Genomic DNA, 25,522 nt, shown 5'->3' on the forward strand with positions numbered 1-25,522 from the left:
TCTCGGAGAATTTCTAGCGTGTGATCTCTAGGTGGAGCCTCCTATCAGCCAGTTCTCTCTGAAAAGTAGGAGATATTTTACCTCTGAGGCTCCAGAGTGGTTTTTTCAGACCACATTTTTGGCCTTTCTGGTGGTTAATGTCTGCTGGCTTGGGGAACTGTTTGTGTCAGATGGAGGAGAAATAATAATTGCTGGGTATGCAGCACCTCTCAGGTCTAAGGCACTTCTGCACAGATCAGATAGGCAATTTTTAAAATAAAAAAAATAGAAAAATCTATTTTTCAGTGAGCTAATTTATTAACCTCCCCAAAGACTTAGCTCGGTTATTCTGGAAAGCAACACGTTTACATTCAGATTTTGTGCACCTACATGACAACTATAAATATCATAAAATATTATATTTTTAATACTCAATAGAAGATTTACATTCTTACCAAAAAGTGTTTGAAGCCGATAGTGTTGGATGACGTGTTAAAAAAAATTGTACACCTTTGCTCTCTAAAACAACCATTATCAAAGGTAAAGATAAAAAGAGACAAAATCTTCCATGGAGGGAGGATGACAGAACCTGGAGCTTTCCCACTGTGGGTAATTTTTTCCTGTCTGTGGAGATAAGGCTGCAGTGGCTTTGAGCAGTAAGTTCTCTGACCACAGCAATGTGAGAGGAGAGCAGAGAGCCTTTCTGGGCTGGGGAGGATGAAACCCCACAATAATTCACTTATCTTTGAATATTGTGTTCATGCTTCCAAATAGGAGTTAATGATATATTTCCTGAACCTGTTTTTTGTTATGTTGTTTTGGTGTTGTTTTTTTTTTGTTTGTTTGTTGTTTTTTTTTTTTTTTTTGTATTTTAATGGGTTTGGGGGTTTTTTTGTTTGGGGTTTTTTTTTTTTTTTTGGTGGGGGTTGTTTCTTGCTAAAAGCTCATCACCATTCCTTAAAAAAATTGTCTTTATTTAAAAAGGTGCAAAACCCAAACCAAACCAAAAACCCCCATGCTTATAAAACCCCAAAGCCTATTAAAAGTAGTCGGTAATCAGTGGATAATTAATTACTTGGAAACTTTTTGCCATGATATCTATCCATATATATTTATATGCATATATATATCCCCCATATATATATGTGTAGGTGGTATATATATGTATGTGGATATACATACACTTAAAAGATTTTTAACTTGTAAATATTTTTGAGTTTTTCTTATTAACACAAATTATTTCAGTATTAAGACAATTTTTTGTGAATTGTTCCATTTTACTGTTTGGGCCACTTCTGAAATCAGATTATTCTCCTGAAATCTCTTTTCTTGCAGAGTGTAGAAGTCATTGGAAAACTGCAGATGTAAAGAGTTCACACTGGAATTTTAACTAGTAACACTGAAATATAAGTGGTTTCCAAGGTTCAGGTACTAACCAACAATTTAATAAGTTTTGCACACAGTTTGATGCGTTTTTATGGCGTTCCACAGAACAATTTGCATTCTGGTGCTTGGGACGTTCCTTCTACCTGCTCAAGTGGCTCGTTGCTAAACTTTTCCTAGGGAAAAATATTTTGAATTCTTTTGTATTAATGCAGTTACTGACAAGTTCAACTCCTTGGTCGCAGCTCATCTAACAGCTAACAGCATTTCCTCTTGCCTAATGGGTTGTAAAGTTCATTAGCTGCTTGGTTATCGGCGCCTGATAAAGGTACACTTAAATAATTATAGATTGGGAGTCAGTTCAAAAGTTTAATCGGCTTGTAATTAAAAAAAAAAAAAATTGGCTTTGCTTCGTTCCCAGCTCTGTTAACCCCTTCCCTCTCAGCTTTGGCAGGGATGCCCTGTCCCTCGGAGGGCGCTTGGTTGTAATTAAATCTCCTTTAGAGCACCGTGTGTGCCCGAGGAGCAGATGGCAGAGGGGCCGCTGTCCATGGGCTCTGCCCGGTGCCCAGCTGCCGGATAAATGAGATCAGCCTGCCTGTGGGATGGTGGAAAACGGCTTTTTTTTTTTTTTTTCCCCTCCTATTATTATTTCGGTTGATTAACCTCCTGTTAATTGCTGGTATCCACCTCGCCCTGCGGCTCTGAGCATGTCGGCTGCAGCAGAAGGCTCGGGAGCATCCTTCCTCCCATCCCTTCCTTCCTCCCATCCCTGGGGTACCGGCCAGCGCCTCCGAGCCGGGAATCTCACGGGAATACCCCCGGGGAATTGATCTGGATAGAAATTACCTGATATTTGCATATATTTACATACAATGGATGGATCCTCCACTCCTTCCAGCACGGTACCGGCCCCGCGCTCCCCGCATCCCTTTATCAGCTGGAAACTTTATCGGCGCTAACTCGGGGTTGTTTTCCCGAAATTCCTGAGCTGGGGAAGCGTTCACATCCCCTTCCCCGTTGTGCAGGAGCTCCTTATCGCCTTTTCTCCCGATCTTAATCGCCGGCGCTTCCACCGCTGAGCTCCCCCTCCGCGGCGGGGAGGGGATGTCGCTGTGAAACGTGGATGAAAAAATCAATCCTTACAATTCTAATAAAGATTTGTAGGGAATGGCTATGTTTATTTGCAGTGCTGTGGACGCATGTCGGGACTTACTGCTTTTCAATGGACATGGGTACCTCTGAGAACTCTTGATCTTTTTTTATTACCTTTACTAATTTTTATATGCATAGAATTTCACAATAGGTTAATGCATATTAATTTTGCTGATTTTACATTGCACTTATAGCTAGTTATACTTGTACTCAGTTTTTGTTAGAAAGTACAGAAAGAATTCTTGGGTCACTCTACCCTGTCTGTTCCAGGGTCTGAGGAGTCTTTCTTATCTCTTATCTTTTAGTGTGGAAATTTGCATTTTTTCTTTTTAGCTGGGGTAGTTTTCTAGGGCTGCAGTTACTAGACTAAATAGTATATTTAGCAAGCTTAAAGTGGCACATTTCACTGAAATCTAAATGGATTTATATCCTGTTAAATTTGCACTCTGTATCAGCTGTCCCGGGGGGATGTCACTATCCCGGGGGGATGTCGCTATCCCGGGGGGGTGTCACTGTCCCGGGGGGGTGTCACTGTCCCGGGGGGGTGTCGCTATCCCGAGGGACGTCGCTGTCCCGGGGGGCGGTGTGGGGATGTCGCAGCCCGGGGGGATGTCACTGTCCCGGAGACATGTCACTGTCCCAGGGGGTGTCGCTATCCCGGGGGCAATGTCGCTGTCCCGGGGGGTTGTCACTGTCCCAGGGGGATGCCACTGTTCCAGGGGGGTGTCACTGTCCCAGGGGGGCGGTGTGGGGATGTCGCAGCCCGGGGGGTTGTCACTGTCCCAGGGGGGGTGCCACTGTCCCAAGGGAGTGTCTCTATCCCGGGGGATGTCGCTGTCCCGGGGGGATGTCGCAGCCTGGGGGGATGTCACTGTCCCAGGGGCGTGTCTCTATCCCAGGGGATGTCGCAGCTCGGGGGGATGTCACTGTCCCAGGGGGGGTGTCACTGTCCCAGGTGGGGTGTCACTGTCCCAGGGGGGTGTCTCTATCCCGGGGGATGTCGCTATCCCGGGGAGGCGGTGTGTGGATGTCGCAGCCCGGGGGGATGTCACTGTCCCAGGTGGGGTGTCACTGTCCCAGGTGGGGTGTCACTGTCCCAGGGGGGTGTCTCTATCCCAGGGGATGTCGCAGCCCGGGGGGGCGGTGTGTGGATGTCGCAGCCCGGGGGGATGTCACTGTCCCAGGTGGGGTGTCACTGTCCCAGGTGGGGTGTCACTGTCCCAGGTGGGGTGTCACTGTCCCGGGGGCGATGTCGCTATCCCAGGGGGGTGTCACTGTCCCAGGGAGGTGTCTCTATCCCAGGGGGGTGTCTCTATCCCAGGGGATGTCGCTATCCCGGGGGGGCGGTGTGTGGATGTCGCAGCGCGGGGGGATGTCACTGTCCCAGGTGGGGTGTCACTGTCCCAGGTGGGGTGTCACTGTCCCAGGTGGGGTGTCACTGTCCCGGGGGCGATGTCGCTATCCCAGGGGGGTGTCACTGTCCCGGGGGGGCGGTGTGTGGATGTCGCAGCCGGGGGGGCCGTGCCCGCGGTCCCGCCCCGCCCCGCCGCGTCTCCCTTAAAGCGGCCGCCCGTCCCCGGGCGCGCTCACCGCGCCGGGCCCGGAGCCGCCGCCGCGATGCCGCTGCGGGGCTGGACGCTGCTGCTGGCGGCCCTGCTGCCCTCCGCGCTGCCGCCGCTGCTGGCCGCGCCGCCGCCCGCCTGCCCCGAGCGCTGCGATCGCTCCCGCTGCCCGGCGCTGCCCGCGGGCTGTCCCGGCGGGCCGGTGCCCGACGCCTGCGGCTGCTGCCGCGTGTGCGGCGCGGAGGAGGGCGAGGCGTGCGGGGGAGCGGGCCCGCCCTGCGGAGAGGGGCTGCAGTGCGTGCTGCCGCCCGGAGCCGTGCCCGCCTCGGCCACCGTGCGCAAGCGGGCGGCCGCGGGGCGCTGCCAGTGCGCCAGCAGCGAGCCCGTGTGCGGCAGCGATGCGGTCACCTACGCCAGCCACTGCCAGCTGCGGGCCGCCAGCCGCCGAGCAGAGAGCCTCCGGCAGCCGCCCGTCATCGCCATCCAGCGCGGAGCCTGCGGGCAGGGTGAGGATGCGCGGGGGCAGCGCGGGGGTTCGGCTCCAGCATCCTCATCCCCGCTCCGGACGCGGCTCCGCGGCCGCGCCGCCGTGCGCGGAGGAGGGACCCGAGAGCAGCCGGAGACGGGGCTCGGCCGCGGCTCAGCCCCAGCAGGAATGAGGTTTGGCAGCGGCTGCCAAGTGCGAGGGGGTGAAAAACCCCGGGCTCGATTTAAGCTTATCTCCCAGCCCCGCTCCGAGGGGTGATGCCGGGCTCGGAACTGAGGGAAACTGGCGCAAAACCCCGAGAAGCGGGGACGGCTGCGGAGCCGGGGCCGGCGGTGCGGCTCCAGCAAATAACTCGTCCCGGCGCTTTGTCCCAGGGAAATGCCCCGGGGAATAAGGCCAGGAATGCAGGAGCCGTTCGGATGCGATGGAGCAAAGGGGTGGGCAGAGCAGGCTGCTGCCTGCCTTGGCCCGGCTTAGCAGATGCGCTCTGATTAATAAGAGACTTGCTGGAAAGGGAGAAGCCTGTTAACAGCGTGTTAAACTCAGTCTGGAGTTTTGTGTTTGTTTTTGTTGGGGTTTTTTGAGGATGGAGATGGCCGCCCATAAGTCACAATGCGTGGCGTTTCTCCTTCAGCGCTCTTCAGTTGTCAGCGTAGGCAAACCGAATGTGATGGGAGTTCTCAGAGTGCAAATTATTTGCAAACGGTGTGAAAAGGCATTGCCGGGTTACGAAACGGGGGCTGAGCAGTCCGGAGAAGTGCTCGACGTGGTAGGAGCGGTGGCTGCAGGATGTGACACAAAGCGGGGCAAAGCCGTGCTGGGATAAGCAGGGGATGATCGTCACAAGATAGAGCCCCTAATACGGGCTGGATTAAACCTCGTAAGCCGAGGTTGTGTATCCCTTCCAAGACGTTCAGCACCATTAAGGGGTAATGTGTAAAAATGAGCACGAATTAAGCCTTTATTTCTAAAGTGGTAGCCACTTTTTAGTAAGTCAGTGCTGTTTTATTGAGGATTAATTATTCTGGTATAAATAGTATAATTTCTGGACTTCCTTTCTTTTAAAACACATCTTTTTCTACATTTAGCCGTCATCTCTCCAACAGAAAAACATTCTGATGTTACAGTGGCTGTGTGTTCAGCCTGCAGATCAAGCTCACAGCTTTGGTGTCAGTCAACACAATCAATTTTTTGTACCCCTGGTTGTCCCCTCGGTGTCAAAGCTGTGTTGTGCTCCGTGGCACGTTGCTGGCATTTGCTGACACGGGAGACAATCAAACTTTTCACTCCACAGCTTCCTGATGCCCAGTGTAGGACAATGCCTTGTGATTTTTATTCTTGATTCATGAAACCAATATTGTTTTCTCAGCGTTTTCTGCTGAAAGTTTGCAGAATTGGGGCTGTGTTTGAGCTGGGAGCAATACGTGCCTCTGGTGGGGGGTACAGAAAATGCAGGGGCTGCACAGAGTCCCTGTGCGGGAGAGCTCTGCTGTTGTAGATCCATCAGGAGTAATTCCAGACAATCATTTTGCCCTGTTGCACCTCTGGAACAAAAAGAAAGCGCTGGAGAAGCCAACCAGTAGCACATGTTTATCCCTGGATGAGAGCAAACATTGCTACCAGCAAAGCTTTTTTTTTTTTTCATACGTAGAGAACCTGAAATAAAAAGGGATGGAGAGTAAGCTGTGATGTTTTGGAAAAGCATTGCCTAATATTTGGTTCCTTAAAGGAATTAATTTTTAATTTTATTTTGAGTTCATCATCAGGAGTGCTTTTTCTACCTAAAGATTGAGTTATTTCCAGCCATAGTAACACACCCATGTAAATAATTTGGTCAGTACAATGCAACAGCCTTGGGAAACAGAGGAATGGGAGCATAGAGAAAGTGTTTGGAAAGCACTTTCTCTTGTTTTTAAACTCCACCCTATTTCAGCAGCTAATTAATTACAATGGTGTGTATATTGATTAAAGTAAAGTAAAACTTTCTGTAATTTTCAATTTTCATCTCTTACAGTCCGCTCCCAGTGCTGGGGTTTTTTTTAAGAGATTCCCAAGGAATCTCTTCAAATACCAGCAGTGTTTGAGAGGATGCAGTAGAGGCAGGAGCAGGTTGCTCTGGGTCTGTGTGTAGAAGGGGGATGATTCCCTGTGCAAAATGAGCCTTAAAAGACTTCAGCCCTTCCCAGCTGTGTCCAGCTGTGCTGTGGCAGCATGACCAGTGCCACCCATCCTGCTGTGCCCCTTTGCCCCAGCCCGGGCAGAGCTCCTGAGCTGCAGCTGGCACTGAAGAAATCTTCCCTTTCCATCAGGGCTGCCAGAGGGTGTTCAGGCCTGCAGAGCCCGTGCTGCTGCAGCTCTGTGTGTGCTGATAGCACTGAAAATGCAGAGGCACGGAGAGGTGAATGTCCCCTGGGCAGAAATGTGGCTTTGTGAGAGCATCCCACAGCCAGGAGCGAGGTCAGTGCCACGAGACCTCGATGTTCAGTGGTGAGGCTCAGCATGCTGGCAGGATGTTTTCTTTTTCTTCTGCAAATATGTTTTTGGTGGCCTTAAATCCCTCCTGCTGACCAAGGGAAGGAGGCTCAGCACACAACTTAAACCAGGCTTTATTCCCTTCCTCGTTTTTCCCACAAGTGTTGGCAGGCGTTTTGGGACAGTGTGCCCTTCTCTCCACGTAGTGCTCTTCACACTGTACAATATAAACTAACCTGGATTTGTCCTTTCCTCATTAACCCGAGGAAGGAGAACATTCCTTGTGGTTGCTCTCCATTTCTAACGATTTTCTGCCTGGTTTTATATGTTTTCATGTTTTTATTAGGTTGACCGTGTCCAAATGTGGTATCTCAGTGAGCTCAGCAGTCCTCAGCTCGCTGGCATTGCCACAGGTGGCTCTCACTTCGGTCCCAGGCGTGCTCACAGCACGATGTCACATCTGGGGTTTGATGGGAGCTCTTGTGGCTTAGGTTAAGCAGGTTTGCCTGGGGAGAAGGCAGAGGTGAGGGATAACTCAGTCTAGAAGCTGTGCATCACTGAGATACAGACTTTGCTGCTTCTTCACCTGATTTCACAGTTCTAGAGACAGCGAGGGGGAAGCAAATGAAAAATCACTCCATTTCTTGTGAAGTGGCTGACTTTGTGTTTTGAAATGCACCAAGCACAACCACATCCGAGCGCCTCTGTGTCATTATCTGGCAGGAGAAAAGGACCTCGGCGGTCAATAACCCATTTGTCATTAACTGAGTCCTTCCGAAGCAGCCCCAGAGTGAGCTGGGTGCAGCAGAGGATGGGAAGATGGAGCTGCCTGCCCTGCTGAGCCTGCCAGAGCTGAGCCCGGCAGGAAGGAATAATCAGGGCAGGGGGAGAAACTCGGCTGGGAAATCTGTGCAGGTTGGGAACTCGGCCAGATATTTATCAAGAGGGAAGTGGATATTGTTGTTATGAACGAGGCTTTCAGCTGCTTCCCCGAAGATAATAACAGGCACATGGTGGTGTTTTTATTATTATGATTATTTGTGTGCTGAATAAGAGCTGGGAGGCTTTGGCAGGTTACTTGGCACGTGCCAAGTCTATTAAAAACGACCCAGGAGGAGCAGGTTTTTAGGGTCTGAGTGCACAAAAGAGCATTCCAGTGCTGCTAAATGTCATCTCCTCCCTCAGCTGCTGTTTGGGTGGTCTGAATATCATTCTTTTCCAACTTTTCCTCGGTCTATTTTGCAGCAGCAGGAGAAGGGAGGGAGGGAATGAAGAGGCAGCTGAAGGCAATGGAAATAAATAGCAACATCTTTCCAGAAGAGAACCGATTCCCAAGTGTGGGATTAAAAAAGCTTTTCCAAAGCCAAGTATTCAGCTCGGAGAGGAGCAACTGTAAGAAGTGGTTTGTCAGAAGAAGCTCACCTTTTTCTCTCTCCACATCTAGATTTCCTTCCCGAGGAGCAGGCAGTAATTTTGCAGGCTCCAGACTTCAAACACTCAAGTCAGTAAATACAGATTTGGAACGAGGAAAGATTCAATCCTTTCATCTTCTGGGCTTTGAAATTTAAAGGTACCTGTGGACTGGGCAGGAATACTTGAGGCCATGAGTAAGCAGCAGGAGTGTTGTTAGGATGTGAGGGAGGCAGCAGATCCTGAGCAGCTCTCAGGCTCTGCCGTCCAAGAAATAGGAGAAGCTGGAAAATATTTTTCATATTTGAATTTACGTGTGCTCGGAGTGAAAGAAAGCAAGGTCAGAAATAGAAACTGGGGTACTGTGGAACTTGTGTTGTAAATACAGCCATTCCTCACTCCCAGGAGCTGCTGGGGCCTCCAGGATCTCTGGCTGGACTTGGCACCGAGTCCCACTGCCTTTGTAACTGGGCCCAAGTGAATACCTGACATTATTTTTGCAGGCTGTGTCCAGGACGCAGAATAAAAGATTTTAATTTGCCTTCTGGATGCAGGTCATTGTGATTCCCAAATTGGTTGTCCTGCTTCAAAGATAAGAATATTACTAATAAATAAGCTTCCACTCCCTTATATCAAAGGGGTATAAAATAATTGATCTTACACTCATGGAAGCTGGCCTTATATCTGTCGGTAACAAGAGAGTTATCTTAAGGTTGTAAGACAGGACACAGGTGAGTGGTTATTTTAAAGTTTAACGAGCTGAGAAGATCTTTGCTGTCATATTTTAGCAACTGGAGATGAATTATGCAGGCAGGCAGAGCAGCTCTTGAGTTTCTGGGTTAGTGTCAGGCACTCTGGTGCACTGATAAGGGGAAGCACAAGGCTGGAGGTCAGCTGGGTTGTGCAATTTGTTACAAGTGCTCTGCCAGGAGCTCGCTTCTGGAGGAAAAAAAGTGGAAAAACAAAGCGAATTTGTGTTTAATGTGTGAGAAGATGCACTTTCCTTTCCTGCAGGCTGGCAGCAGGTCCTGTCACTGTGTGGCAGTGCCACCAAAACTCTGTGGCATTGGTTAACCAAACCTCATCCTTGTCTCTGTCACTTTTTCCCCAGCAGGGTTTCTCAGTCTTTCCATCTCCTTGCTGTTGTAAATTCTTTTTTTTTTCTGAGACATGGGAGAGGGATGTACAATGAATAATTCCTACATCCACTTTTGCAGAACTGCTGCTAGAAATCCCAGTGAGGCAGAGCTATGGTGCTTAAAATGTTTCTGGTAGCACCTGGATTTGCACATACTTTTGTTGCCAGAGAACTGATGGATAAAATAATGCTTATTAAATCTGGTAGCCATGCACAGAAGTTACCCAGTGGTCTAAAATTTGAAATTTTTTCTGCAGCAGAGGGTAACATTAGGAGGAACTCTCAATATTTTTCCAGAGACCGCTGTCATTGCCCCATTTCACAGGTAGTGAATCCAGGGCAAGGAAAGATAAAGAGCTTTGCTCAAGGTCAGCCAGCAGCAGAGCTGAGAGCAAACTGAGCTTTCATGAGTCCCTGCTCAGTTTTCTGCACTTTGCCAGCATTGCTGCTCCATTTTCCATTACTTTTCTTTTCCATTACCCTATTTCTCAAACTTTTTTGGCTTTGCCCTGCTGACAGCATCGATGATCTGTCAATCTGCATCTGCAGAAAGTCCTCTTGGAGCAGGAAAGGAGTGGATGCACCAAGCACTAGGAAGGAAGAGAAACCCAAACAAGTCTCACCCCTCCCACCATCCCACCCCCAAAATAAACACAACCCCTCAGGAATCTCATCCTTCAACATTTGTGGTGCTAAAGGGATGATTCACTCCTTTTTCCAGGACAGCACAGGCACTCTTTGGAATGTCTGCCCTTTCTCTATCTCTGTGTAGACCTCAATCTATGAAGGTAAAGCTTGGCTAACCCTTGTTTCCTTTTGTATTCAGACACTGAAAGTGTGCAAGCAGAAGCCACTTGTAAATACTGAAAATACTTGGATGGTCCATAAAATAAAGCAGGATAGCTGTGGGGATAAGAATATCAATATTTAAATAGCTGCTGTTGACGGGGCAGCAGTGAATATAATAATCAGGACTCTAAATATCTTTGGAAAGTGCATTTTTGAGAGAGTGAACTTGAGGCCTGCTGTCCTTTAAGCCTTTCATGAGGAACTGCAGGAGCAGCAGGGCTGTGTGACAGTGGCTGCAGTGCCACCCCCTGATTGCAGCTCTCCAGGTAGGGTGGCAGGAGGAACACCCATCCACATCACTCCAGGTTCATTTCCCAGCCACTCACTGATTTCTGATGTCTACATTAAAACAAATCTGGGTGGTCTTGGAGTGATTCTTGAGACAGATGTAAAAAATACTGCCAAAGGCTGACAGATTTTTCAGGCTATTGAGCCTTTTGCAATGTAGTTATTCTGGGTTCATGTATTGTACAATTACAACACCCCAGAGTAGGAGTGATGTCTGTTTTATTACTGTTCTGAGGGCCTTCTGTCTATTTTTTCCTATAGATCTGACCTTTACTTGTGTCAAATCCATGTCACTCCTAAGTCCTGCCACAGTGAAGTGGTGAAATCACTGCCTCTTCCAGCTGCAGAAAAGCAGCATCCTAGGGAGCTTTTTATAGGCTTTCCCCTTAAGAGGTTTTTTTTTTTTTTAGGCTAGAGAGAAGTTTAAGAGGCATGAAAACAAGAACTTGTTTTTATTCCCTGGTGTCTTCATACCAGGGTTCCTGGAAGTTGAAGCTAAGCCTCTCTTAAGCAGAGATTTCTTCTGAAGATGCAGTGTGAAAGTTTCTCACATACTTAAAATGAGATCTTAATGTGTTTATAATTTCAGGAGGAATTCTCAAGATCAGATAGCTGCTGGTTACATGTGGGATATAGGAAATACCACGTCGTTGGCACTTAATGGGAGTTTTGAGGTTATTTTGCTGGTTCTCTGCCTGTAGTGAGTTGGAGCTGGGAGGTAAAGCAGGGTGATGACCCAACTTGGAAAGGACACAAACTGAGCACGGTTGAAAAAAAAAGGAGAGGAGAAATTATTCCTGACTCATCTGTTGTATTTTCAGCCTTGTGCAGAGAAGAGAATTGTCTGCTTTAACCTGTTGGCTGAAATATTCTGTTCCTCTGTCTGCAGGAAATGAGGCAGACTCTTTTCCATAAGTACCTAACTTATATTTCTTAGTGTTTCCAGCTCAGACAGGGCTGCTGTTAATGATATTTTTGAGCTCAGCACTCTTTGCCCTTGTCCTGAATTGTTCTTCACCCTTATGTCTGAGCATCTCCCTGCTCATGCTGCTCCTGCTGCCTGAGCAGGGCACTGCCAGCCCTGCTGGCACGGCCACCAGAGCTCTGTGCCTTTGTCACAGGGCTTCTGGCTCCCAATTAATTTGTCATCTCGGCCGAGCCCCCCTCAGCATTGCATTACCATGGCAAAGCTGCTGCAGAACGGCGTGTTCCAGCTCCCAGGGCTGCACTCCTCCTTGCCATCCCTTCCCAGGCCTGCCTGTTTGTGCACAGGCTGGGTTTCCTCCCACCTCAGCACTGCTGTTGACAGAAGCAATTGCACTTTCCTGTTGTTTTAGATGGAGCTGTCGCTCCTCTCTGGATTCCTGCCCTCCCTGCTGACACCCAGTTGCTTTTGAGCCTCATCAGCTCAAAAGTCTGGTGGTTTTTGCTCCCTGCTGCTGTAACTGAGAGTCTGTTCTGCACTCAAGCCAGTGCACTTGGTTTATAAAGGAATTTCTGGCATTCCTGAGAGTTTTTATATACATATTTTGTCCCTGTGAGGTTCTGCAAGGGTTCCAATCAGATAAAAGAGGGTTATGCCCATTTTAGAGCTAAATCAAAGACACTAAAGCATAAATTGCTTTTCATGAGTTGCATGGAGACTGAGTAACATGGCTTGGACCAAGATGCACCCATCTAGGGCATTCCTTCCTCACAGAACCTTCCACTCCTGTATCTATAGTAGTGCAGCAGTTGAGCTGTAGCAAAGATATTCTGTATCCTGATTAACTTCCCACTTACTCTGCCTTGTAGATAAGTGGCACAAAAAGTTCCTGTTTGGCTAAAAATGAAAGTGTAAATCTGAAATGATATAGGAACTTCCTAGGGGAAAGCCGTGGGCATGTTACATGAAGAATTTATTACATGAAGAATTTGCCCATTGACCATTTTCAGCAGCAAGAACATGCTGAACAGCCTTGCTACTGGATGCCAAAGAGATCTGATTCCCTCTGAGAAAGAAGCTGGACTAAAGAGGTTGGACCAAAATTCTCTGAAGGCTTTGGTTTGCAATTTCATTATCTTCAAATAATTTTTTGTTTTTGTTTAATGAATGCACAAGAACTCTTTATGTCATTCTCTCCATTTAACTTGACCATTGTTACTATCACAGAGTGCTCTGGCTTGGAAAGGACCTTAAAGCTCATCCCATCCCCTGCCAGGGCAGGGACACCTCTCACTCTCCCAGGCTGCTCCAAGCCCTGCTCAACCTGGCCTTGGACACTTCCAGGGATGGAGCATCAGATATTGGTGACAATCTTGTGTTTCCAGCATCTGCTTTTACTTGTTCCTACAGCTGATTCCCAATACCTTCCCCTTCCAAGCTCTTCTCAGGGCAAGCATTAAGTTGTGGCCAGTAGTGAATGAGGGGAATATCAATTAAAACCTGAAACTTTTTCACCTTTATTTTGTTGCTGAAACATTCTTTTGTTCTAGGAGCAACCACTCATTGGTCTGAAATCTGTCCTGTGTCACCATTAATTTGAGAGCTGTTCTGTTCTATGAACTTTGTGTAGATTCCCTGTTTTGTTTAGCTTGGCAGATCTTTGGGGTTTGTTTAAAATCGGTGATTAAAATGAATGAGTTTCTGCTTTTGGATTAGCAGGGAAAATACAAAGTCCTTGTTGAAGACTGCCAAGAAGGAATTGATCATCTAAATATTATGGTGATGAAAATGGATTTCAGTTTCCCCTTGCACGTCTGCATTTATGCCAAATAGCAAGTTCACTTAAAACCCTTACTTTAATCTTGCAGTGGTCCTTGCTGCAGGAAATATTTTAAGTGAAGGCCAGATTTGTGCAGTTCACTGTTTGGAGAGATTTCAAGCATTTTATTCTACCATTATTTAGGGCTATGAAAACATTTTTGCTTTTAGGGCCGTCACAGTAATGCAGACTTTCCTCCCAGAATTTTGTGAGGTGACTTGAGTTTCTGCATAGATTATACAGGGGGAAAAATAACTGATGCAATAGCATCTGTATTACCAAGGTGCTGTGGTTTAGACCTCTCAAAATTCCCTCCAATGACTTAAGAGTTTCTCTTGAGCAAAGTGCCTGTGACACGTAGAGTGTTGTTCCTTATTTCCTTAGTGTTTTCATTGCGTAATACCCTTTTTTTGGTGAATTACACAACTTATCCTTGAATAGGAAGTGGAATATTTAGGCTTGCAGCTTTCTGTAATTTAAAAAAAGAAAGTGTGGCAGCAGGTTCCCACACTTTTTCCTTGTCTCTCTCCAGCAGGGTTTGCTGATCCCCGTTTGCAGCGAGCTGAGCACCTTTGCTGGAGGTTTTTTGTCTCCATAGTCAGAGCTTTGAAGGTTTTTATATGGCATGAATGGAAGTTTGTACAAACACCAGTGGCTGGAGTTTTATTTGGGAGGGTGGAAGTTCTCCAAGCAAAACTTGGTTTGTGGTTTTGTGTCAGTCGTCACCGGTTCTGGCAGCCCGGAGGTTTTGTGAGTGCTGCAGCTCTTTTGGTTTCGCTCTGCAGAGAATCCCAAGCCATGCTTTCAGACCCTTGTGTGTGTCTAAACAAGTGGGGAGTGCAGGAGGAAATAATCTCACCTATTATCAGCAGTCTGGGTAATTTAATATCTTCAGTTATCCCAAAAACTGCAGTCCTTCAGTGGGGATGGCACAGAGAGAGCTGCTGGCCTTTTTTCCTCTTCCGTCGTGTCGAACACAAAAAGTCACATTAAACAGGATAGTTACTTTGCTCCTTGCTTCAGTCAGTGAGGAGGTCCTGAAGGAGAGCAGAACATTCTGTAGGAGAGCAGAACCCCCTTTTTGAAAAGGGGAAATCTGGATGGGGAAAAGCCCCATGTCTGACTGAGATGTGCCCAAAGCTTTGTTGAAAGACCTGCTCTCTTCTCTCGGCCAAGAGAAGCCCTTCCAGAGCAGCAGACAGCTCTCCCAGCAGAAGTGCAGAGGTTACTTTGGTGAGATTTCTATCTCCAAAGCATCTCTTCAGCTCAGCCCAAAATAACCACCAAGAGCAGCATGTGTGAGCTGTGAGCATCATTGCATCGATGCCACTTTGAGTAATGACCTAACCAGAACCCAGATCTTAATTTGCTTTTTGGCTCCTCTTTATGAAACCAAATTACTTCAGTTGTTTACAGCTGGGTGTGCTTTTTTTCATGGCTTGGTACTCTGTCTTGCTCTCCTAGCAGTCTGTTTACTGATTATTAGCCCTGTTAATGCCAGTTGGCAGAGATTTGCCTTCTCATTTCAGGGCTGGCAGCCAGCACACCTTTGAAGTCCTTGAAGAATTAGTTGCCTAGGGAATTCTTCATGCTATAACCTATTTATATTTTTGGTTTTTTGGGTTTGTTTTTTTTTTTTTTTTTTTTTTTTTTTTTTTTTTGTCATTAACTGAATTCACCACAATCCTCTTTATAACATAATTAATAAAGGTTTCTTAGCCATGCTCGTGGGCATTTAGGGCATTGTGCAATAGTTCAATAAAAACATTACAAAACACAATAATCACAACATATAAATAGAAAGAGGAGCAGCCTGGGAAGATGTGAGCATCAGGGCCTGAAGGTATTTAGGAACTAGACCTTTATTCAAGCCCAACTCTCAATGATTTAAAAACAAACCAAAACACCACCCCCACAAAAAAAAAAAAAAATCCCCTCCAAACCAAAAACAAAAATATATATTTTCTACTAAAAGGCCCTGAGCTATTGGTACAGCTGGAAAATAGATGTGTCAGAGGGGAGAGGAAAGTGTACCTGGTGAAGTTCTCAGTTTCACTGCTGTCTTCTGCAGTGGCTGGGGATGGCTGGAAACTGCCCTGTGGTGGTTGAGGAGTGAGCACTAACCCATATGAAATTTGTAATGTTGGTGCTTTTGTGGCCATTTAAGCCTCCATGTGGTCATTTGTGCCTCGCTTAAAATCCTAGGTAAAATTTCACACAGAGGTGGTTTCTTGTAGGAAAGATCAGTGCAGATCTCAGCTCCCCATGTTCAGCTCAGTAATCCCAAAGAGAAATCAGCTTGTTTTTTTTTTTTGCCCTCCATTATTCTTTATCTCAGTGATAAAAGAACTTTTGATATATCAATACTTTTATTACAGCCTTCATATTCTATGCTGATGGTGAAGACCAGTTTACAGGAATTTTTTTTAACATTCATCCATTAATCCATCAAGATCAGTGCTTTGACTGTTGTTGTTTTTTTTTTTTTTTTTGCTTTAAAAAGGTATGTTTTCCATTTAAATGGGCAGTGGTTCAAGAGCAGTTGCAAAACTGTGTTACACAATGCAGGAATTCCTGATACATAAGCAATAGGCAGGCGTGGCTAGCTGCTGGGAGCTTTTTGGGTCAGTATGCCATGGATTAGTATTTATTATCTAACTTTTTCAAAGTAGGAACTCTGAACTTTTTTTTTGCTCTGCAGTTTAGTTTGGGACTGCATGAGGGGGTGGATCCTGGACAAAATACTGTTTCCTCTGAAATCCTGGCTTTTGTAGGCTCCAGTTCCTAGGGAAGGCAGCTCTGAGCTGAAGCATTAGCAGTCTCACCATGTACAGCCTGGGCATCCGTTTTCTTCTTCAATAGCTAAAAGCAAAAAAGATTGAAGGCATGAAAAAAAAAAGCTGTGCTTTGCCTGTGCAGTTCCCTCATCCATGGAGCTCTTTTTTTTCCCATGGGCAGGATGTGACCTTTGGATGTCTGCAGCATTGCAGCTGAGATGAAATCATTTTATAAGCAGTGATCAAAAAGCATATCCATGGCTGCAGCAGTGCCCAGTGGAGTTTTAGCCCAGCACCACATTAATCCCATCTGATAATCTGTCCAAGCACCTATTTAATGCAAGTGGATAATTCCAAACTGCATTTCTTATTGTAGCAGCTTCCCAAAACTGTCCCTGTTATAATTGTCAGCTTTGCAGCAATGACGTGACTTGATGGATATTGAATATTTCTAGCAGGGGGAATATAAATTGCTTGGTAAATTGATATTTCTCTATCAGCAATCCCTTATGCCTCTGTGGGGTGAAAGCCCAAGGGCAACAGATCATGTGTGAATGATCTTGAGGAAAACTGAGGTGAGGATAAAAGTTTCCTGATCGATTTTGCTGCTTCATAAGGCAGATAAACATTTCTGAAACAGCAGAGTGGGTTTTGTGGTCACTGCTGTGGCTGCTGCTTGTGACTGGCTGCATTTAAAAGCCCTTGAGGTGTTTCACAGGGTATAAATAAGAAAACAACCTGTTCTTGAGTGACAGATGGAGTTTGGGTGGAGCATGCACCCCTCTGATGAGGGACAGTGTGTGCTGTTGGCATTGAGAGGTCACCTGGAACATGCTCACCCCTGAATCAAACCAGTGTCTGGTTAAGTGTGAAAAGCCAGGGGCATTTTGTTCCCAAATCATTATTGCCTTCAGTATGTACTTGAAAATTTGCATGGCTTTCCTCTCTGTTTTTTCCAATGGCAAAGGGCATTCAGGGTTTTGGGGATGATTTTATGGGATAGCCCTTGTTCTCCTGTGATTCTGCAAATAAATCATCCTCTTACTCCATCAAAGGCACTTACAGCATCCACAAGCTGCTTATTGCTTTAATCTCTGCATGGATTTAGAAGCCAAATGGCAAAGATGGATGGGAGCAGCACAACACATTAATACTCCTGCAAGTCTGTAACAGGCTTGGCTTGTGCCTGTATAGCAGGAGATGGATGCTCCAGATAAAACCAAAATGAAAACGGTGTTTCTTTCTCACCTCTGAAGGAATCCAAAATAATTCTTTGGGGTATTCCCAATTTGCATAGCTGCTCCCAATTAAAAAAAAAAGAAAAAAACTAATGTTTTGTCCCTGAACTGCTTGAGAAGGAGAAGCTGTGTCAGAATTGTGAGTTTTTCCCAGAGATTTTTAAACTTCTCTTGGTGCAGATGGGTTTTCTGTTGGCCACAATGGGAGTTGGGTACCCAGTGGCTTTTGAAAATCCCACTGGCCCCTGCTGAATACTCAGTGACCACGAGCTTTTTGTTGCAGCACTGCCCAGGAATGCAGAGCCTGGTGGTCCCATTGTGTTGCCATATCTATTTTATAGCCCTGGGGGTGGCTCAGTGGCTCCAAAGCAGGGTGGGATCCACCCCTCCAGGGAGCTGATGGACATCAGGGGGCATGGGTGGGAAGGATGCCTCGAGTGGGGTTGTGTGGAGTGTGTGGAAGGTTCTTCCACATGGAGGTGCCAGGCAGGAGCTGCTGGGTCAGGCTGCGTGGGGACGCCGGTGGGAAAGGAAGCCCAACCTTGTACCCAAGTTAAACTTTCTCAGCAGCTGCTGAGGGCTTGCACTGGGGTCAGGACCTCCATGTCCTCAAAATGCAGCAGCCTGAGACTTCAAAAAACCTCCAAGAAGGCGTATTTTGGCAGAGGAACAGAGCTGGTTTGTTTAATCTGAGAAGACCATCCAGAAAAGGAGGGCAGCAGCGCTGGAGGCATCTGAGTACAAAATCCCTTTCACAAGGGGAGAGTGGGCAGTGCAGGCAGGGAACAAACCCTGTGCTCCTCCAGGGCTCATCCCTGGGCACCACAGTGGGATGAGCCCTCGCTGTCCCATGGGTGCACTCCAGACCAGGAGCTCCCATGGGTGATTTTTCCCGAGGACAAAGCACTCCACCTCTGTGCAGGGAAGCAGGGAGGAAATCCAGTGCCAAGGGTCACGCTGCAGATGACTTTTAAGGAAGGGAAAGAGACCCACTCGGAGCTTTTTTTAATTCAGGTGTTTTGCAATGACCCTCCTGCAGTCACTTGAAGAACTCATGACACGTCCTCTGTTTCTATTTCAGGCCAAGAACACCCGAACAGCCTGAGGCACAAATACAACTTCATTGCAGATGTGGTGGAGAAGATCGCTCCTGCTGTGGTTCACATTGAATTATTTCGCAAGTAAACAAGATGCCCAGTCTTGATTTTTTTTTTCTTTTTTATTTAATTCTTGAAAACAGCTGCATTGTGACAGAAGTGCTGATTGATGGTATGAAATAACAAAGAGGTTTTGAGATAATAAATATTTGTCATGCTTAAGAATTAAGAATAATTTAAGAGTCATGGAAAAAATAATTAGCTAAAGTAATGGATGTGCTTTATCTTCTTAATGAGCGTAACAGCAGATATCTTAAAGCATTAAAAACTCACCAAACTCCTTTTGGCTGTGTGTTATTTGGAATGATTTGTGACCTTTCAGCTTTTTTTGCAGCAATAAACGTTTTATTTCCCTTGTCTTTCAGACTTCCTTTTTCCAAGAGGGAGGTTCCTGTTGCCAGTGGCTCGGGGTTCATTGTCTCTGAGGATGGGCTGATTGTCACCAACGCCCACGTGGTCACCAACAAGAACAGGGTGAAGGTGGAGCTGAAGAACGGGGAGACTTATGAAGCCAAAATTAAAGATGTTGATGAAAAATCAGACATTGCACTAATTAAAATAGATTCTCAGGTGAGTCGTTAAAGCAGGACGCATTTAATTCCTCTAATTTAACATCCTCCTTTCCGAAAACTGTTGCTGATTTTCAGGTTTGAAGGAAAAACAAGTTGTTTACTGGGCTGAACTGCTGAGAATATATGAACTAGGTGGATACACATTTTTAAAAGCCAAGTTTGTGGGTGGCAGTGGTTAATTTTGTCACCTCTCAGCATAGTGAAGGGATTACATAGCACTTTTTTATGTATCCTCAAAATAAAAAACAACGTCCCAGTTTGTACTGGTTTGTACACACTTTATCTGATATAACTCTTGTTTCAGAGAAGAAATGGGGGTGTTTTACTTGTGTTACTCTGTCTTGAGTGCCTCTATTGAAGACAGAAACGGCTTTTAGAGGATACATTTGCCCCTCACTGATGTAGATACTAAAGTGGAAAATACCTTGGGGAGAATCTTGAACACAGAAATTAAAGCCAGCTTGGAAAGATGTTCTTACCCTGCAAGTGGTTTTCTGAACAGCTTCCCATCTATGATCTTCTTCCATATCAAATGTTCCTCTCTCAGCGTTATTGTGCCTCCTGCCACAGCAGAAAAGCTGTCAGGAGGTTCTGCACACGTAGCAAGAAGAATATTGTGTGGAAATGCTGTGCAATGGAGATGCAGCGAGCCGAACGTGGATGTTTGGGGTGCTGCTCGTGTTGGTTCCCCTCGTTTGGTTTGTCATTTAATGACCTCCAAGTTGAACGGGCAGGAATGCTTCATTTGAAACTCATGGCTCAAAAATGTGTAGATCTTGCAGTGTTGTTTTAGTTCAGAGCTATTCCCCAGCGAGGTCAGGAGTGTTTGTGCCAGAGTTCATGACTAAGCCAGGCGCCTAACGCACAACTCTTGGATGACCCGAGGTATGAAGTGCTCCTGCTGCTCCCTTGCCACCTTTATAATTTCAAACTTTTGCTTTTTTAAAAGCTTCTGAACAGGCAGAAAAACCGAACAGCACCAATAATGGTTTTGCTGTGTTGTTTATCCTCTGTTTTATGGCGTCGCTTCTTTTCTCCTTTTTATCTTAAAATAAGGAAAAAGGAGTAGGAAGCAAAGGGACAGATCCCCAGCATGAGCACTGGCAGCATTAGGATGAGCAGGATGGGGCAGGGAGTGAAGGGCAGCTGGAAAAATGCTTTAAAATTGGAAGTACAACGTGGAGGGGAGAGCAGACGTGGTGAGAGGGAGAGGACTTGGAGCTGAACTTCAGAGGAGAGAGGTGGCAGAAGGAGAAGAGATCCTGAACTGATGTGATGGTCAGTTTGAGGACTCAGGAAAAGAGCAGGCATGGGCTTGAATGTTATTTGATACCCTGAGGAAGTGGCTCCTAGCTGCCCTGGGAAGCTGCTTGGGGGAAGGGAGAACCTGGAAGCAGCCTGGAAAAAAAAGAGAATTCTTTTGTGGAAACCACTGCTGAGCAGGGCTGGAATTGGTCTGACCTGCCCTTGGAAGCATCTTATCAGCTGCACAAGCCAGTACCTTGGGTGGTGTTCTCCTCCTGGCCTCTCCCATGGCAGCTCAGGATAATTTTGAGGAGACTGGGGGAAAATTTAATGGGATGGGAGACCCAGATTCCCATCCAGCTCTGGTAACATGGCACTGGGAAATCCCAGTCCGAGGTGAGACCTGAGGCACCTCTGTTCACAGGACAGGTGCTGCTTTGCATTTGAGAATTAAAAACAAAGTTTTATGTGTTCACAAAAAAAAAATTAAAATGGAAATGTGGTCAGCTGAGAAATTGATTCTCAGATTGAACTTTTATGGGGCATTTTTATATACCCTTTCAAGTTCAGCTTTCATTTTTGTACTGGAATGCCTTGCAGTCATTCAGATGCATAAATGACTTTTTAAAATCACAGGGGTAATAATTTGAATTTGAAATGTATTTGCTGGCTGAAGAAGTCAATGGGGTGGTACAAATGCTCCCTAAAAGATCTGGATATGGAATGAAAACCATCCTGAAGAATTTTTCTGAAGTAAGAGGTGAAATTCTTAAACTAGAATAAATTATTTGAAGGTGACATCAAAGATGCAGAAGGGTTTTTTCTTTTTTATGTATGGCATGTTAAGGCAGGATCTGAAGGGTGAAGAATGCTCTGTGATTAGGAACAGAGCTGGGCTTGAAGTATGGGATCAGGCTGTCAGCTGTCCAGATTTTGCAGCAGCCTGAATGCTGTTTTCCTCTAAGGTGTGAACATCTGGCCAAAGACATTGCTAGGTGTGAACATCTGGCCAAAGGCATTGCTAGAATTAATTTGGGTTTGCTGAGTGCAGTAGGAAATGAAAGAGGGTGGCAAAATCTGGGCAGCAGTGAGGATGAACCCTTTCCCTGATTAAATTCTTCTCTGTGGAAAACATCTTGCAGTCAATGAGGAACAGAAACTTTGGAGCAGTTGTTCCAGTCCTAAAATGTGCTTGTTTTTACAGTCTATAAAAGAGACCACCAGTGTCTCTCATGTCTGTGGTGACACAGAGCAGTTTGCTGGGGTGTTGAAAATAGGAAGTAAGATTGGAATTAATGTAGCCACGAATCCAATCTAAATATCCTTCCAAATGCAAGGAGGAGACCACATCACTAGAAAGGAACAGTGCAGTTGCAGACAATTTGGATATGAACATGCAAAATTTATAAGACTTCCTTAGAAAAAATTGGATTTTGGCAGCATAGGCAGGGACTGGTAAAATAAATAATCTGTCCTGCGTGGCACGTGTGATCCTGCAGCGAGTGTGAAACCCATCAAAACAGTTGCACAACACTCCAAAGGGAGCAGATGCTTTTTTGCTGGCAGAGGAAAATGCTTTTTTGCTTTGTGGGATTCATCTCAAGGCAAATAACTACCTTGTTAAATCAGAATGTGCGATACAGCTGCTGAAAAATAAACACCAGCAGGGGGGGAGGAAATTTCAGGGTGGTTTAATGGACAATGTCAGGGTTAATGGGGGCAGAATTATAAAAGAACCCGACCCAAATGGAAACTGGAAGCTCAAAGTAGTGGAAGGTGGAGGTGGCTTTTGCCTGGAGACCCTTTTCAGCCCTGGAAATCGAGCTCTGTCCACAAAAATGATGTCTGTGTTTTGGCACTGAAGGGAGGAGCATGGTGAATGGCTTTATTTTGAGGGTTTTCTTCTTTCTGTGTGCTTAAAAACCATCCATGAGACAGACAGTGACCCTGAAATCACACAGGGAACACATGCCAGGTCCTGAAGATTTTGTTCCTCAGTGTGGCCAGTTCCTGGTTCTTTACCCCAGGCAGGATTTGGCATCTTCATGGTGCAGCAGCAGTGGGGCCATGACCCATCTCGAATTTGTGGTGACATTCAGCCCTGCAGCTGAAACCTCCAGCTTAAAATTTCTCCTGTATCTTATTAATAAACACTTTGTTTGACACTTTAAAACAACAGGACCTTGTGGCCTCATTCCCCTGGTGGTTTCCTGAGGCAATGAGTGTCTGTATCTTTGTGGTCAGAGGGGATTTGATTTTCCCCGGTGTGTACAAACTGGAGGAGGCAGGAAAGCAAACTTCCCTGTTTATGCATCAAAATTTTAATAGCCCACATTCTGAAAAAACAAACTGCTTGGACACCAAATGTAAGTGGCTTTCCTAAAATGCTATTTCACTTTGAAATCTGGGTAATACGTTGTTTCCTCTCTAGAGTCTGAGGAAGCTCACATATTGCTTCCAGAAGTCTTCAGGACCCATAGAAATGCAATAGCTGGTAAAAAACTTGGATCTTAACTCCAATTTATTCATCAATTCAGGCAGAAGGGGTTTTCTGCCATCTTCAGCTTCCAGTAGCCCTCACTGTGGGGACAATGTGCTGGTCCAGCTTCCCATGCAGCAAAGTACTCACATCTCCAGGGTGGGTCTACCAGCACCAGCATATTTTTAATTACTATTTTTATTTTATTTAATTGTAATTTCATTTGTATTTTATTTTTATGGGAGAACAGCAATCTCTTTCCAGGCAATTGAAAACCTGGTGACATATCAAAACAACATTTCATCCTTTTCTTCTTTTTTTTTTTCCTGCAAGCTTCCCATGCTCCATATTTAGATAAGGAGACTCGGTTTTGCTTTTCTAACTATGGATGAAATACTTTTGGAGGCTTGTAATGTGTTCAGCCTGGGATTTTTGTTTTCTTTGAATCACTGTCAAGCAGTTTCTAGATTGTAGATGGTATTCTATATTTTCACATGCTCACGACTGGTGTTTTTATTTTGCCATAACGTATTCTGAAAGTTGAATTAGTCAGAACAGAGATGCAATTCCCAGGACAGTTGCATGTTTTGCCAGAGTTACACTTACAGCTGAATTAGTGTTCCACACCAGCATCTGTGCCTTTCCCATCTAAAAATAAGAAGCATGAAGGAGATCTGTCGCTGGTTAACACAAATTGAACTCAGAACTTTTGTCTCCTCTTCATCCGTTTATTGAGCTGCAAAGTGCTTCCTGCAAATTCCTGACTTTCCATCCACAAGCGAAGGGGATTACAGAACAGAGGAGGGATTTATTTGCTTTCTGTGCCAGCAGAGAGTCCCATTCACTTATTTCATGGCTGAAAAAGTTCAAACCACCTCCTGCTTATGGCCGTCTGTCTCTTGGTTTCCATTTCTCTGTGGCAGTGGCTGTGCCTGGCTGGTGGTTTTGTGCTTCCTCCTCTCTTAGTTTTGGAGCTAGATTTGTCCAGATTTCACTTATTATTGTCCAGATTTCACTTATTTTCTCTGACTCAAGCTGTGCTGTTAAAGGACACCAGGTGCACATCTGTGCTGGACCTGCTGGGGCTGCACCTTGAATGCTGGGGTCTGGTTTGGGTCCTGCACTGCCAAAAGGACACGGAGGGGCTGGAGGGTGTGCAGGGAAGGGAATGGAGCTGGGAAGGGGCTGGAGCCTCAGGAGAGGCTGAGGGAGCTGGGAAGGGGCTGAGCCTGGGGAAAAGGGGGGTCAGGGGGACCTTGTGGCTCTGCACAGCTCCTGACAGGAGGGGACAGCCAGGAACAGGGACAGGAGGAGAGGGAACCAACCCAGGCTGGGCCAGGGGAGCTCAGGGTGGATATTTAGGAACAATTTCCTCATAGAAGGCAGTGTTGGAATCTCCATCCCTGGAGGGATTTAAAAGCCATGTGGATGCAGCACTTGGGGATGTGGGTTAGTGTTTGGTCTCAATAATCTTCCAGGTCTTTTCCACCCTAAATGATTCCATGTTTCTCCGAGTCCTTCTGGCTGATGATGCTGATCTCTACCTCTCCTCTCCTCTCGTGCCACAGCAGCTGTGTCCTATTGTTGGCTGGAGCCATTTCTTGTGGTGGTGTGCAGCTCTCCATGTCGTGGGAGTGGTGTTTATCCAGGGTTTGAGTCAAATCCATATATAAAAATGTCTGAAGCCCTTTGGGATGTGAAGTGCTTAAAATATTAACCCTAATTAATGGCTCCTTCTCTGGCTGGGTGTAAACAGTGAGTCATGTGCCACTTAGGGGTTTGCATGTTTAGTCCTATTTCTGTGTGCTTGCAGTATGCCTGCCTGCAGATTTGTTTTATTGAGTAAACACGGATCCAGCAGAGCTCCAAGGCTTCATCAAAGGAAAAGTTAGAAAAGACAGGGGTAGAAAAGATATTATATGTTGCCCAAGGCCATGCAGTGAGTCACTGGGAGAGCTGGGTTTGGGTGTTCCTGGCTCCCTGCTGGTTGTGCTGCAAGGCATGGTCCTTTGCCTGGCACTTTTAATTAACTGCTGGGGCAAATCTTTAGTTAAAGCAGGAGAATCACGAGTTGGAGTGGTGCTTATGTCATCCTGAGGGCCATCAGACATTATGTAAAGATTGAAGAATGCACATTTATGAAGTATAGTTGTTAAGAGCCCTGAACTCACACTCAGTTTTACCAGGATTCCTTAACTTCCTCGGGATGAGCTTGCCAGTGGCAGGGGTGAGGTCACAGAGGGTGTTCTGACATGATCCTGCTTACAGCACTGCCAGAAGGATGTTTTTCCCACTCCATCACGGGGTTTTGATTGGTTTTGTACTGGTTTTGTACTGGTTTTGTACTGGTTTTGTACTGGGTTTTTTTGTACATGGTTTCAAAACCACGTGTACAATGTAAATGAGTTTGTTTTGGTTTTTTTATAACAGAAAATTTAATATTGAGCGTGGCAATATTTAAGCTATTTCAGAGAGAACCTCTCAAATTTAAAGCCATGACAGCACATACATTCATCATAAACAATTCTTCATGGCATTATTTTGTAGGGGCACTTACTATATTTACATGCAGTGCTGTCAGTGTGTC

The 25,522-nt window shown here is 46.0% G+C and overlaps 1 protein-coding gene across 2 annotated transcripts in view; it reads left to right on the forward strand.

Annotated features, from left to right (window-relative positions):
• Positions 1-4,119: 4,119 nt before the first annotated feature.
• Positions 4,120-25,522, forward strand: part of HTRA1 (HtrA serine peptidase 1) — a 31,104-nt gene continuing 9,701 nt past the window's right edge. For both annotated transcript variants that reach the window (XM_077784732.2, XM_085582914.1), the window contains exons 1-3: positions 4,120-4,585; positions 18,564-18,663; positions 19,005-19,209. In XM_077784732.2, coding sequence (XP_077640858.2) covers positions 4,135-4,585; positions 18,564-18,663; positions 19,005-19,209 — 756 coding nt within the window. In that variant the 5' untranslated portion in view covers positions 4,120-4,134. The remainder of the gene's footprint in view (positions 4,586-18,563; positions 18,664-19,004; positions 19,210-25,522) is intronic.

Source organism: Lonchura striata, chromosome 6 (assembly GCF_050655825.1).
Source record: "Lonchura striata isolate lonStrDom1 chromosome 6, ASM5065582v1, whole genome shotgun sequence".
NCBI classification, from domain to species: Eukaryota; Metazoa; Chordata; class Aves; order Passeriformes; family Estrildidae; genus Lonchura; species Lonchura striata.